At 35.0% G+C, this 13,944-nt stretch overlaps 1 protein-coding gene across 2 annotated transcripts in view; it reads left to right on the top strand.

Annotated features, from left to right (window-relative positions):
* Positions 1–13,944, top strand: part of DACH2 (dachshund family transcription factor 2) — a 741,876-nt gene that overhangs the window by 715,845 nt on the left and 12,087 nt on the right. For both annotated transcript variants that reach the window (XM_004378871.1, XM_004378870.1), the window contains 4 exons: positions 1,190–1,338; positions 1,464–1,611; positions 6,971–7,117; positions 9,839–9,904. In XM_004378871.1, coding sequence (XP_004378928.1) covers positions 1,190–1,338; positions 1,464–1,611; positions 6,971–7,117; positions 9,839–9,904 — 510 coding nt within the window. The remainder of the gene's footprint in view (positions 1–1,189; positions 1,339–1,463; positions 1,612–6,970; positions 7,118–9,838; positions 9,905–13,944) is intronic.

The following is a 13,944-nucleotide window of genomic DNA, read 5'->3' as shown; positions in this document are numbered from 1 at the left end:
TTTACAGATGTCAAAATAACCTCCCTCCGTAATTGCAGAGGATTCTTTGTTATGTGATTCATACATCTCACATAAAAGATTGTCAACCAGAATTCAAGTAGATTTCCAAGTACTTAGGCTTCTCAAAGTAAGATGAGATGCCTTCTATAATTAGATGTATCTATCCAAAACAAATCTGAAGCATCTTAATAGAAAAAATTCTTTTGATGTCTCTTTATCTGATGTTAAGAAAGAATCCCATCAAAGTAATGAGAATGTGGGAAAATATAATATAAAAATATTGGGGAGAAAAGATATAGCCTGTGTTTTTATACCATAGGTAATATTTTTCTCATGAGGAATATTCCCCAAAATAAAAATCTGCACTGGAAACAATCAAATATCCATCAACTGGTGGTTAAACAAAATGTTATATATCCATAAGATGGATTACTATACAGCAATAAAAAATAACAAGCTACTGATGATGTCACAACATAAACCACAAAACAATATGCTAAATGAAAGAAGCCAGACACAAAAATACCACATATTGTATGATTCCATTTAAATGAAATGTCTAAAAAAGGCAAGTATATGAGACAGAAAGTAGATGAGTGGTTTCCTGGGGCTGGGGTGGGAAAGAGGATTAACTGTTAATAAGAATGAGGGATCTTCTTGGAGAGATAGAGATGATTTAAAATAGACTTATGATGATGGTTGCACAACTCTTTAAATGTACTATAAATAATTTAATTGTACACTTAAAGCAGGTGAATTTTATGGTATGTAAATTATTCCTCAATAAACCTGTTAAAAATAATGAAGATAAATAGATAATAGATAGATAGATAGATTTGAAGGGAAAAAATAAAAATCAGTTTATGCTTTTCCAGGAAATGACTAGATTACTTAATTTATAAGTATTCACAAATATAGATGTCAATTGCGTATATCTTAAAATTTTTATTGTAATTTTATGCCTCTTTAGTAGCAAATGTTGTTCCAGTTTCAGTAGTTCTTTACCACAACATTTATTTTAGAGAAATTAGAGGCATCTAGGGAATAAGAATTACTTCTTATTATGAATTTTCCATCGTTTAGTTATTAGAAACAAAACCTTTATCAATACCTGTTAGTGGTGAAGGCAACGCAGTGAAATTTTTGAGCTGTTAATGAGTGTACTTTCTGATTTAATTTTTTTTTTCAGAAGAGGTACCAGTTCAAATTCCAATGATGAAGCCACCCTTGGACAAGATCCAGCTGACTCCTGGGCAGGCATTGCCTTCTGGATTCCCTGGACCATTCATTTTTGCTGATAGTCTGTCCTCCGTGGAGACTCTGTTGACCAACATTCAGGTCAACAATATTTCTATAAACAAAATAAATGTAATACAAGACATTAGCACCTACATAAATTATTTTATATTTGAGAAATTAAAACAGATAAGATGAACTGCATATCATTTGTTGAACTTTGACAGGGTCTACTGAAAGTGGCTTTGGATAATGCTCGCATCCAGGAGAAGCAGATTCTGCAAGAAAAGAAAGAGCTGAGAATGGAGCTCTATAGAGAAAGAGAAATTAGAGAAAACCTTGAAAGACAACTTGCAGTTGAGCTTCAAAGTAGAAGTAAGTGTAACAAGTTTAATTACCAACTGAATATTGTGCTGCAGGTATTTTAAATAGTAATAGAAATATTCTCAGGGATGGCTTCGAACTGCTGAAAACAAATGACCAGCTAAGAATCAAATACCGTGCATAAGCCTGAAAATAAGAAATTTATACTGTCTCTCTTTGTAATAAAACTAGACCTGCACTTTGGGCCAGTTGCAGATTTGGAAACATGAATATTCATAGTTCTCTCCTAATTTCACGAAATATACCTTAATATGGATTATATAACAATTCCTTATATATGAAATACTCTGTGCCAGGCACACTGCTAGACTCTGAAGTTATAAGATGACTAATACTCAATCCTTGTCCTTGAGGATTTATATTTTAGAAGGCTAGGACAAACAACCAGTTAATTTTAAAACAGAGTGACAAAAACAGTGTTGTACTATATACATATATATGTATATGTAGTGTTGTACAGTATATATGGTTATAAAGAGAGGGGGTAGTTAGCTTAGCTCAGTTGTGGGGGTTGGTGGTTGAGGAAGGCTTCCTGATGCCAACACATGAACCTGAGCCTTGAAGGATAAGGGGGCTAAGAAAGGGCATCAGAGTGCCTGAGTGATTTGGGCATTCTAGACAGAGATATTATTTTGCAAAGGCATGGAGGCAAGAAACCTCATACATGGGTAACTGTACACAGTTTATTATTGCTGTGGCTTTGAGTGTTAAGAAGTGAATGATAGGAGATGATGCAGGAAGAGGGAAGGTAGAGCCTAAATTATGAAGGACATTTTAAACCGTGGGAAGGATTAGCTTGAGCTTTATCCTGTAAACTAAAAGACCAAACCCACTGTGGTCGAGTAGATTCTGACTCACAGTGACCCCATAGGGTTTTCCAAGGCTGTAAATCTCTACGGAAGCAGGCTGCCACATCTTTCTCCCATGGAGCCACTGGTGGTTTCACACCACTGACCTTTCGGTTAGCAACCAATTGCCTTAACCACTGCGCCACTAGGGCTCCTTATCCTGTAGGTAATGGGAAATAATAAAATATAAACAGGGAAGTCATCTGGTCTGATTTCAATTGGGTAAACCACTCCAGTGTTGGGAATATATTAGAGTGGGTTTGATACAAGACTAGAAGCAAGGATACAATGTAAAAAGTTTGCTTTCATCCAGGCAGTCGTGATGAGGACTAAATGAGAGTAGTGGAAGTAGAGATGGAGACGAATAGACAGAATGGAGAAATATTGAATTGTTCATCTATAGAATTAACTTTCCAACTATGGATAACCATTTAGTTGTCTACAATTATGTATAATGAGGGTAATTTATATTAAACTCCTCCACCAAAAAAAAAAAAACCTTTGCCGTCAAGTGGATTCCGCCTTAGAGCGACCCGGTAAGATGGAATAGAACTGCCCCATAGGGTTTCCAAGGAGCAGCTGGATTCAAACTGACGACCTTTTTGGTTAGCTAACGAGCTCTTATCCAAAGCGCTACCAGGGCTTCACTTTTTGTCAAAACCACAGGAAATAAAAAAGCCTTACTTTAGTCAATAATTTCCAACTCTTTCCTACATTTACCATAAAATACTAAACAGCAAAAGTTAAGTATTGTGATTTTCAGCTTCTTTCCCTTCTCTGCTTACTCTTACGCTTACTCTTCTCTGCTTATTCTTACGGAGGGATCACTAAACCTAAAATCAGTCAAAATTAAAGAGTGGAAAGGAGAGACGAAGAAAGGAAGAAAAAACCCACAATCTGGATAATCCTCTCTGAACAAGGAAGGATGACTTGGGTTAAGTGAAATACACTAATTCAAAGTAGCATATTATAATCTAAAATTTGTTGCAAGATATTGGAAAATTATGTACATTTTCCTTAGGGCCTAGGACTCTTTTATCCAGCACAAAGTGGAAATTCAGTCACTGCATTTAAAAACAATTAAACTTGTTTTTCTTACCTTGCCTAATTTATTAAATTCTACAAAACAAAGACTAAGTTGTCTTTTAATGTCTGGAGAAATCAGTACATTTCTACTATTTGGAGTGTAAAATAGGTTATTATGATTAACACATTAAAAAAAACTCATATTTCTTTAGTGGAGAAAAATGTTATACTAAAGAACCAATTATTCATATTCTGAATATAATAAGATTCTCAAGTTGGCTTATGAAAATATATATAGTAAAATTTGCTTCTAACTTTTAGGGACCTACTCAACCTGACTTCTGTTTACTAACTTCTCATAGAGCCTTCAGGCCCATCTTTATCACTGCTATCTTATCTGTTGACTTTTAAAAATTGTTAGACATGGTAGATCAAATATTGGATCTAATATAAAATTTGTTCTGAAGTATTTCAGTAATAATAATAATGATATCATTACTACTACTGTTACTATTATTATTATAATGCTACTGTCATTACTACTTCTACCACCAGTACTAGTAGTACTAGCTAGTGTTTATCAAGTGTCCACAATGTGCCAAGTACTGTTTTTAGCATTTTATATCTAATAATTAACATAATTATAGGAAACATCTCTGTAATCATCTTGATTTATATCAGCTATCTATTTAATCTCCATGAATTTCAGTATCCTCATCTATTACAATAGTTGAACTAGTTGATTACTTAAATTCCGTTCCACTTCCAAAATTCTATAAAATACCTAAATATCTCATACGTAATACAACAACGAGTACCTGAGTGGTTAATGCGCTTGGCTGCAAACTGAAAGGTTGGAGGTTCAAGTCCACTCAGAGGCACCTTCGAAGAAAAACCTGGTGATACACTTTCGAAAAATCAACCATTCAAAACCCTATGGAGCTCAGCTCTAGTCCGACACACATGGGGTTGCCATGAGTCAGTCAGAATCAACTCGACACCAACTTTTTTTTTAATATACTAACATTGTTATGACAAAGGGTTAACGCTTTACCTGAAGTCACATGATTGAAAGCACAGAGGGAAAAATTATTGTTTTGATTATAAAGTAACATCTCTCCGAAACCCGTAGCCGTCGAGTTGATTCCCACTCATAGCGACCCTATAGGACAGAGCAGAACTGTCCCATAGGGTTTCCAAGGAGTGGTTGGTGAATTCAAACTGCTGACCTTTTGGTTCGCAGCCGAGCTCTTAACCACTGCACCACCAGGGCTCTAACATCACTCCCTAAGGATAGCATATATAGTTAAGAATCCCTATGATTCTCTTTTTTACAGTTAAAGAAGGCAGTGTTTCACACCTAAGGAAAAAGATTATTCCACTGAATTACTTTTTTATTGCTAGCCAAACTGTATTACTTGAATTAAACCAATATATACATATACAATAATATTATTTGCAAGTGAAAGACTTAGAATTATTGAAAGTTAGAGCTATAAGAGACGTTGGAGAACACCTTTCTTGATCCTCTGACCAGTTATATCATCCCAGGCTTTGAAACCACTACCTATGTGATCTTTGGTCCTCAGACTTTAAAAATTACTGGCTATATGATCTTGGGTAAATTTCTTGACATCTCAAGGACTCAGTTTCCTCATGTATAAAATAAAGTTAATATTACTTGCCTTGCTGAGTTGTTGTAATGCCTAAATGAGATATATTCCCAGCACAATGCTCAGTATATAGTAAATTCTAAATAAAGTATATTTATTGTTATATATTTGTATAGTTTTAAATGTATGATGTCTTGGCATTGTTTGAAATATACAAAGTCATAAATTTCAACCGAATCAACATAGAGACTTTTATGAACCAATAACTTTACTGGAAGCACCATTTTGTCTTATCGAGGACATTAAGTTATACATTAATTTGAATAAATCTAGAGTTCCGATTTAAATGATTTTTAAAAAATATTTTATTTGAATGATGACAATTAAGCATAATTACGACAGTAAAATGTTTTTATGTTCAACCTTATCAATTGTCTTTCATCGAAAATAATAGAAACCATACATTCTCAGTGTTTTGTTCCAAGATCTACATTTTGTTATTACCTTAGACCTCTTAATTTTTGTCTCAAGTGACACTAAATTTACCTGGGTAACTGACTCTTTTCATTTATATGAAAAGACATTGAAATATGGGTTGAATATAATTGAAACTCAAATTAGTATCATATTCAGTTCAGTTAAAATATTTTAATTACATATGAATGCATTTAACACTTTAACAATGTTGTATAATTTCTTATTTTGCTTAGTGTTCCTTGAGTGCTTTTCTTTTGTCATAACATTAATATATTAATTTTTTTAACTGATGTAGGAAGAATGTGAAAGTCAGACTGGTTAAAACTCTGCTATGACCAATATATTGCCAGAACCCAATAATCCAGCGATGTTTCAAGGTTTTTGAGGTTTCAAAGATTAAAAACAATCATGTATTAGGGCAGTTAAAGTTTGTAGTTAAAGATAAAGCTTTGAGAATTGAGGTATAGCTGTCTTTTAACTCTTCTTTGCCTTTTATGCTTACCAAAGAAACACAGTTGTGTTATTATAGCTTCCTTATGTAATCATTACTGAAAGTTCTTTTTAATATGTTTGAACACACACACACGTATTTATATATATATATATATAGTTTCATGATATGTACATATATTTTAAAGAGGTAGATATTTGCCTTTACAACTGGCAACACCTTAGAGAAATAGACACTTGTCACTTCTAAGCTTCAAAGGAGATACTATATTTTGTTATAGATAATTTCACCTTCTTTTGCATTTGTGGAATATGAGTACCAATAATTTGTGGAATATGATGAATAATAAGAATGTATTTTTTAAAAATTATAAAATATTTAATGCTATCATTAAATGCATAATGAGTCAAAGTAGAAAACAATTCTATATCAACAATACCAAACGCAAACCTAAACCCACTGCCCCTGAGTTAATTCCTACTCATAGCAACCCTGTAGAACAGAGTAGAACTGCCGCATAGTGTTTCCAAGGCTGTAAATCTTTATGGAAGCAGACTGCAGCATCTTTCTCCAGCGGAGAGGCTGAAGGGTTTGAACTGCTGACCTTTCGGTTAGCAGCTCAGCACTTTAACCACTTCACCACCATGGCTCTTTTCAATAATACCACTACCATATAAATGAATATGAATATACAACATACACATTGTAAAAGTGAAAATATAAAGAAGGCGATTGTATGATTGAACTACAGTTAAAAAAAAAAACACTCTATGGATAATAAGATTGGGACCAAAAGAAGCTAATCATAAGTTCATTGATAAATTTATCTTCTGTCTGTATCTGTATCTACATCTATGTGTTTATAATTCATCAAAACTGCCAACCCTATTTCATTGACCAAGCCTTTGCAAACTATTTACCTGTTCACATTTCAGCTGCCATGCAAAAGCGCCTGAAGAAGGAGAAAAAAGCCAAGAGAAAATTGCAGGAAGCCTTGGAATTTGAATCAAAGCGCCGAGAGCAAGTGGAGCAGGCACTTAAGCAAGCCACTACTAGTGACAGTGGCCTGAGGATGTTGAAAGGTAATATGTCATTTGGACTTGCACAATCATGGTATGCAAAGCAAAACCCAATTAAAAGAGAGAAAGAAAAAGAAAAGCAAAAGAAAAGAAACAGAGAGAAAGGCTTTGTCCACAAATAATTAAAAAATCAAGTTGAGACCAAATGCTTTAAATCATGAATTATAAACCAGTCAAAATAAACCCTATTCTGGAAGATATAAATAGCCTAGATATAACAAGAAGTCCTGCTGATTTTTGCAGTACAAACAGTAACACTGATAATCTCACTGCATCTAAAATGTTAAGTGCTTTAGGTCTGTTCATCTTAGAATCTGCTTATGTTTGGAGAACTCTATTTCTATCAGCTATAGATTGTTTGTTTCTTTAATGCATATTTGGTCAGTATTGAGGTGCATAAGGAGTGCTTGGTTAAGAACGAGTGTTCTAAGTAAAGCCCTGGAGATCCCATGGGAGGAAGTGTTTGTATCACGAAATCTCTTAGTTCCAAACTTTTCTGATTCCTTTTTTAATCCTGAAACCCCATAACATTGTTTTATTTTGTAGAATATTCAGATGCTTCTTGCATAGCACATTGGTAGATGATATATTTAACAGATATGTGTGTACGGTGAAGATGAGCCTAAAGATTTATGCACACACATACCCCTGCACACACATGACACGCACATAGAACTAAGATGTGGTGGCTTTAGTGTTGAGAGTGAACAACAAATTTTGGACCAACGTCCAATACTATTATTTTCTTTCTACAACTTCCATTCTCTTTTTATTGTTGACTCTCTTGGACCATTATACTCACCACTGATAGAAATACAGTGCTAGAGCATTAAATCATGACAGTCGTGCCTCGTGGAGACATAGGAGAGAGAGGGCAAATAAAAATACATTAATATCTTATACAGTGGTACATCTTAGATGATGGGAGCCAGCATCTTTGGTGATAAAAGATCTTAAAAAATAACATTTCTGACCAGCAATATAATAAATGTTCTGTGCACGCTTGTTTTGTGAGGTTCTGAACTTGTAATTCTGAGGAGGTATGTGGCGCAAAGGTTAACTGCTTGGCTGCTAACCAAAAGAAAGTTTGGTGATTTGAACCCACCCAGCCACTCCTCAGGAGGAAGACCTTGGCAATCTGCTCCCATAATGATTACAGCCTGGAAAACCCTATGGAATAATTCTACTCTGTCATACGGGATGTCTATGAGTCAAAAATCGACTCAAACGCACCCAACAACAACAACTTGACTTTTTTTTACATATTTGAAATCCACCTTCAGGTGAGCTCCACCCTAGTTCCAATGTGCTTTATTATAGAAAAGCAGCAGCTGCTTCTACAGCATGGTGGGTACCTTGTATTCAAATCATTTCCTTCTCATGTTAATCTTTGATGGCATTGGATGATACAGTGGCATCTGTTATCATAATACCCATGGGTGTCAAGCAAATCTGTATATACAGAAACAGCCATATTAAGTTGTGCTTCATGTATGAATAGCTATTAGATAATTACATTTCATATTTAAAGTTGAATATAAAAGCCCAATTCCCTTTTTCTTTATTTTGTGCTATTTTTAAAATTTTTGTTGTTGAGAATATACACAGCAAAACATACACCAATTCAACCGTTTCTACATGTACAATTCAGTGATATTTATTACATTCTTCGAGTCGTGCATCCATTCTCACCCTCGTTTTCTGAGTTGTTCCTCCTCTATTAACATAAACTCACTGCCCCTCAAGGTTCCTATCTAATCTTTTGAGTTGCTGTTGTCACTTTGATCCCTTATCCAACTCCTTGTTTCTTTTTGTTAAGTTTTTCAAAACAACAAATGCATCCCTGTATATCATACTTCTGCTAAATTTGAAGGTGCTCTAAAAGTTACGCACTTACTTTTATATTCTACTTAAAAAAAAAAAAACATACTAACCAGAGTGATTCAGACCCAATTTGAAATAAATGTCAAAGTAAAAATGTACACACACAAACAGAATCTTTTTTCACCATAATTATTACCTTCTGAAACTTATCTGAAGAACACATTAGTAAAAAATGTGACACTAGAACAAATAATTAATAAAGACCACAAGCCAGAACCTGTGCTTTGGTGTTCACTTGCACTTAGCAGAGAGATAATCTCATCATCTATCATATTTTACAGGTGAAAAATAGACCATAAGGACCGGGCACTTCCACTTATGCAATTGTATCCATCATCTTTTTTTTATTCTTCAGTCAGGGAATTAATTAGGGGTAATAATCTACAGGCACATTATTTTCCTTAGAATTATCTCTAGGGAATGCAATGAATAAAGAAGTATTTACTATATACTTAAAAATATACGCCGAATTGTAGAACTCAGCTACAGCTTATAATTTTCTTTCCTGCCATTAAAAGGAGCCATGGTGGCACAGTGGTTAAGGGCTCGGCTGCTAACCAAAAGGTCTGCAGTTCAAATCCATCAGCTGCTCCTTGGAAACCCTATGGGGCAGTTCTACTCTGTCTGATAGGGTCACTATGAGTCAAAGTCGACTCGACGGTAACGGTTTGGTTTTTTGGTACCATTAAAAAGTCCAAACAAACAGGCAAAAAAGAAAAATTCCACCTAAGTTCTTGTATTTTCTATGGGACTGAAGTGCTGGCTTACTGTGGGTTTTCCCTTTAAATGGAATCAGGGCATGCGATGTTGTACCTTAACACTGAATGTCACTTTTTTCAGACACTGGAATTCCAGATATTGAAATAGAAAACAATGGGACTCCTCATGATAGTGCTGCTATGCAAGGTACAGTAAAAAAGCATATTTCTTTCTAAAACTGCATATATCTTTCTGACACCTGGGGGTGGGAGTGGGGATGAGCTCCTATGTAGATACTCTTTAAGTAAAATAAATAAGTTTAACTCATCTTATGACAGAAGAAGCTATTTCAGTATACTTATACTTGTATTTGCATTTGTATCTGTATTTATATCTATATTTATGTCTATATTCATATTTACCTTCATATCTATATCTGTATTTACAGTCATGAGATACATTCTGTGAAATATGATGTTATGTGATTTGGACATTGTGCAAACACCATATTACTTAGCAAAGTATATATGCTTCCTCAGCCTCTGTACCCCTTTTCAGTCCCCCAGTTCAGTGACTTCTCCAGGGCACCTCTATGATCCCTCTTCTCTGGTCCTGGATTCCCCACTCCATGCCCTTTCCTAAGCTCACCTGCTGCTCTTGCCTCTGGTCCCTTCCCCAAGGCTTCTGGCTTCCGAGCCCCACATCTCACTGGACTTGGGCTGTGCTAACTCCATTCGGAAGAGCAACCATTCACTGCACATCATGAGCAGGCCCAACCACTCAGCTTGACTGACCTCCAGTGACTTGTCCTTGCATCTGCGCTGGACTCCCTGCCCCCCTCTTCCTCTTCCCTTCCTCATCCCTCTGCCCCTTTCTTCCTTTGTCTAGACACGTGTATATACCTAGCCATATACACCATATATACTTAGCAAAGCTATATGGAACCATGGAAGTATATATGGTCTGACATTGCCTGAATGGACGTTATGTGGCACATGACTGTATGTATACGTATACATATGTATATACATATACATGTATATATGCATGTATATAAGTATATATTTAAACTTAGTATGTCTTTGAAAGCCTAGTAACAGTATGAATACTTATGGACTAATAATTTTACATATACAATGTGAGCAAATCTCTTATATGTTTAGCTGTCAAAAAGAATATACATTTATATGTTAGGCATATTCTAAAAATGCATAACTCTGATTATAATTTACCTTTCAGAAGTATACAATGACATGTTCTTTTTACTTCACTACTTTACTGTTCATAGAAGCCACAGGTATGAGAATTGTAAGCTATCAGTATTTTAAAAGTGACCAGACATTTTTCTTTATCAACTATTACATTTCAATGCTAATTTTAGATACTTTTAGAAACCATGTACATACGGAAATAGGAGCATGACTTGTGTAATCCATGATTTACAAGATTCCCATGCCTAGATCCTTTAAAAAACACACCTTAAAAACTTAGTAGTGGGAAAACATGAAACAAATCAACATAGTCTCAGTGCAAAAGCACCTAAAAATGAGAATTGACCACTGAGCATTTTCCGGTGTGATTCTAATTCAGTCTAGCCCTTATACAGATTACATTTTCTTTCACAATTATTTGAAAAGGATGCCTTACTCTGATAAACGATAAAGACAGTTCCAAGAGAAAACTATTTCCTAACTTGCAAAAAGGAAGACAACAATAAATAAGTTGCTTGCTGGAGGTTTAACTTGCTTCTGTGTGATAACTGGATCTACATGAAAGCAACAGAACTGGATGCAACCAAGAAAACAATTTGGTTTGATCTGAGGGTCACTGTTTTATGTGACAGCTTCAGGAAATTTAGAAACGCTCATTCATGTAGTTTTGCAAGTTATCTTTATAAAACCAGTAAAGTCCAAACTGATGGATCTTCTGGTAAAGCTAGATTCTGCTGCAGCTGAATAGTCCTAACTAATGCATGCTCAGCTCACTCAGTGAAGTTTTGGCTCTTTGTTATCCAACTTTTGCTTGCCCGCTTTCTTCCCTCAACTTAAGTACTGTGCCAATATGGATAGGACTCAGTGTTTTTCAATCAATTCACCATAACTAAATTTAATAAATAGGTCCCACTAGGTGTTGATCTGGTATTTGAGGTTACCACCACATACCAGGGCCATGGTAGGGATGCATAGCATGAAGCATTTGATCTCTCCTGAATTATTGACACACAAATATAGACCACATCTTTAAGAAGCATAGAGCTTGACTGTGCCCTTACTTTGAATGGGATTCATAGTCAGCTTTGGAAATGGAGGGGATAATCAAAATACATTACAAGTGGATAATTTATATAATGTGTTTAGTTCACAGTAATAATATCTTTCTGAGCTCTGTTAAGCACAAAATTTTGAACTATGCTGAAGTTACTTCATTTCCACACAACAGACAGCAGATATCTTATTCAAGGGAAGTCAATTAGGCGATATAAGCAAAAGATAGATTTATTCTCCATTTGGCTCCAAGTTCTCTATTTTAATAAAGTGTCTCAAAGAATGGCTTTTGCATATTGTACTTGTGTCAAGAAGGAAACCCTGGTGGTGCAGTGGTTGAGAGCTATGGCTGTTAGCCAAGAGGTAGGCAGTTCAAATCCACCAGGCGCTTCTTGTGAACCATATGGGGCAGTTCTACTCTGTCCTTATAGGGTCGCTATGAGTTGGAATCGACTTGAAGGCAATGGGTTTGGTTGGTTTTTTTTTTTTTTGGTGTCAAGAAAGTAGTCATATAATTTCTTTTTTCACTAAACATAGTAAGTCCTACTAGGTTTTTACCCTATAAGAGGATTGAAGTGGAACTTATTTTAAAGCAAGAGAATTGACCTTTATTATTTTTTTCCAATTATAAATAAAATTGTTTAGTATTCTTGGTCAATATTGTCCACGCATGTTAAAATATGGCAGATTAATAATTCCTTATTGAATTAGATATTAGATTACATGTGATAATATCCTTAATAAATGTAAAAATTGGAAAAGTACACATTCTCTCCTCTCCTAAGCACATCACCACTCTGTGGAATACTAGAGTGAAGACCTTGTGTTGACATGACAGTAGAATCACAATTTACTGCCTAAGAGAAGGTATTATTTTTTGAACAATAAGAATTTATTCTATTATCCAGGGGAATAAGTGTTTGAAAATATTATCAGAACTAATCTTAAATATAGTTGACCAAATCACTCAGGCCAAATTATTGCCTTAAAAAATCCCAATAATTTTGCCTATAATTTGAGATGCTTAGAATTGGAAGATTAATTTTATATTAATCGATGAACCTCAGAAAAAGTGTAATTCTTGGAAAACAGACAATGCAGAGTTAACATTTATTTTCCAGTCTTCCTACTAATTTTGCTCTTGTGTGATGTGTGATGCAGTTATTTTCTTTCGTGAGTTATTTTGATGCCATTCTTATCTTTTCCATCTCCCTTAAATACCCATTTTTTTGACTTGGGTGATTATTTTCTAGCCTTGTGAGGGTTATTTAATGTATGCCAATACAATGGCACTTCCCAAATTCATCTGTTTCACAGCAAACAATTGCAGCATCAGTGAAGTCCTTTCTCTTCCTCTTGTCAATAGCTCTGCTGGATAGAAATCTATCATTCATCTAGTGCTCTCCCTTTGAAATTCAATTAGTTCCACTGTCTACATTTTTAGAAGAGAGTTTAAAGGGGACTTAGAAAAACGTTGCATGGCCACCCTTAGAAGTAAGGAAGTCATATCCCTTTTTATGCTGATTCCCATATAGATTTTAGTAAAGGTAAACCACTTTACTAGGATTCTTATATGCATTATAAATCTCTTCAGTTTAGTTATTCCACATCTTTTACGCTTTGAATGTTGTTTGACAGGCAAGATAACATATACAGCCCACCTTCCAATAAAAGGATATCTGCATCCTGTATATTTTAACAGTCTATGAGAACAACTCCTCCTGAATGCTTTCAGGTGATCAAACAATGAACATGTGCTCATTCTGTTGACTGTGTCCACTATAGCTAGAGGTGAAGAATTCGGTGGAGTATATACACTAATATCCTCCCATCCAGATTCCCATAACTCAGTTGGGGGCCTGCAAGACAGCACATCAACCATCTTACCAAACAATCTCCGTTTCACATAAAATAAACATACCAGGTGTCATTAAGTGCACCTTCAGATCAATGATTTTTGCAAACGACATTCAAGTACCATTT

The sequence above is a fragment of the Trichechus manatus genome, unplaced genomic scaffold (assembly GCF_000243295.1).
Source record: "Trichechus manatus latirostris isolate Lorelei unplaced genomic scaffold, TriManLat1.0 scaffold00060, whole genome shotgun sequence".
In the NCBI taxonomy this organism is placed as follows: Eukaryota; Metazoa; Chordata; class Mammalia; order Sirenia; family Trichechidae; genus Trichechus; species Trichechus manatus.
Note: the sequence above shows the minus strand (reverse complement) of the source record. Positions and strands in the feature narration are given on the sequence as shown.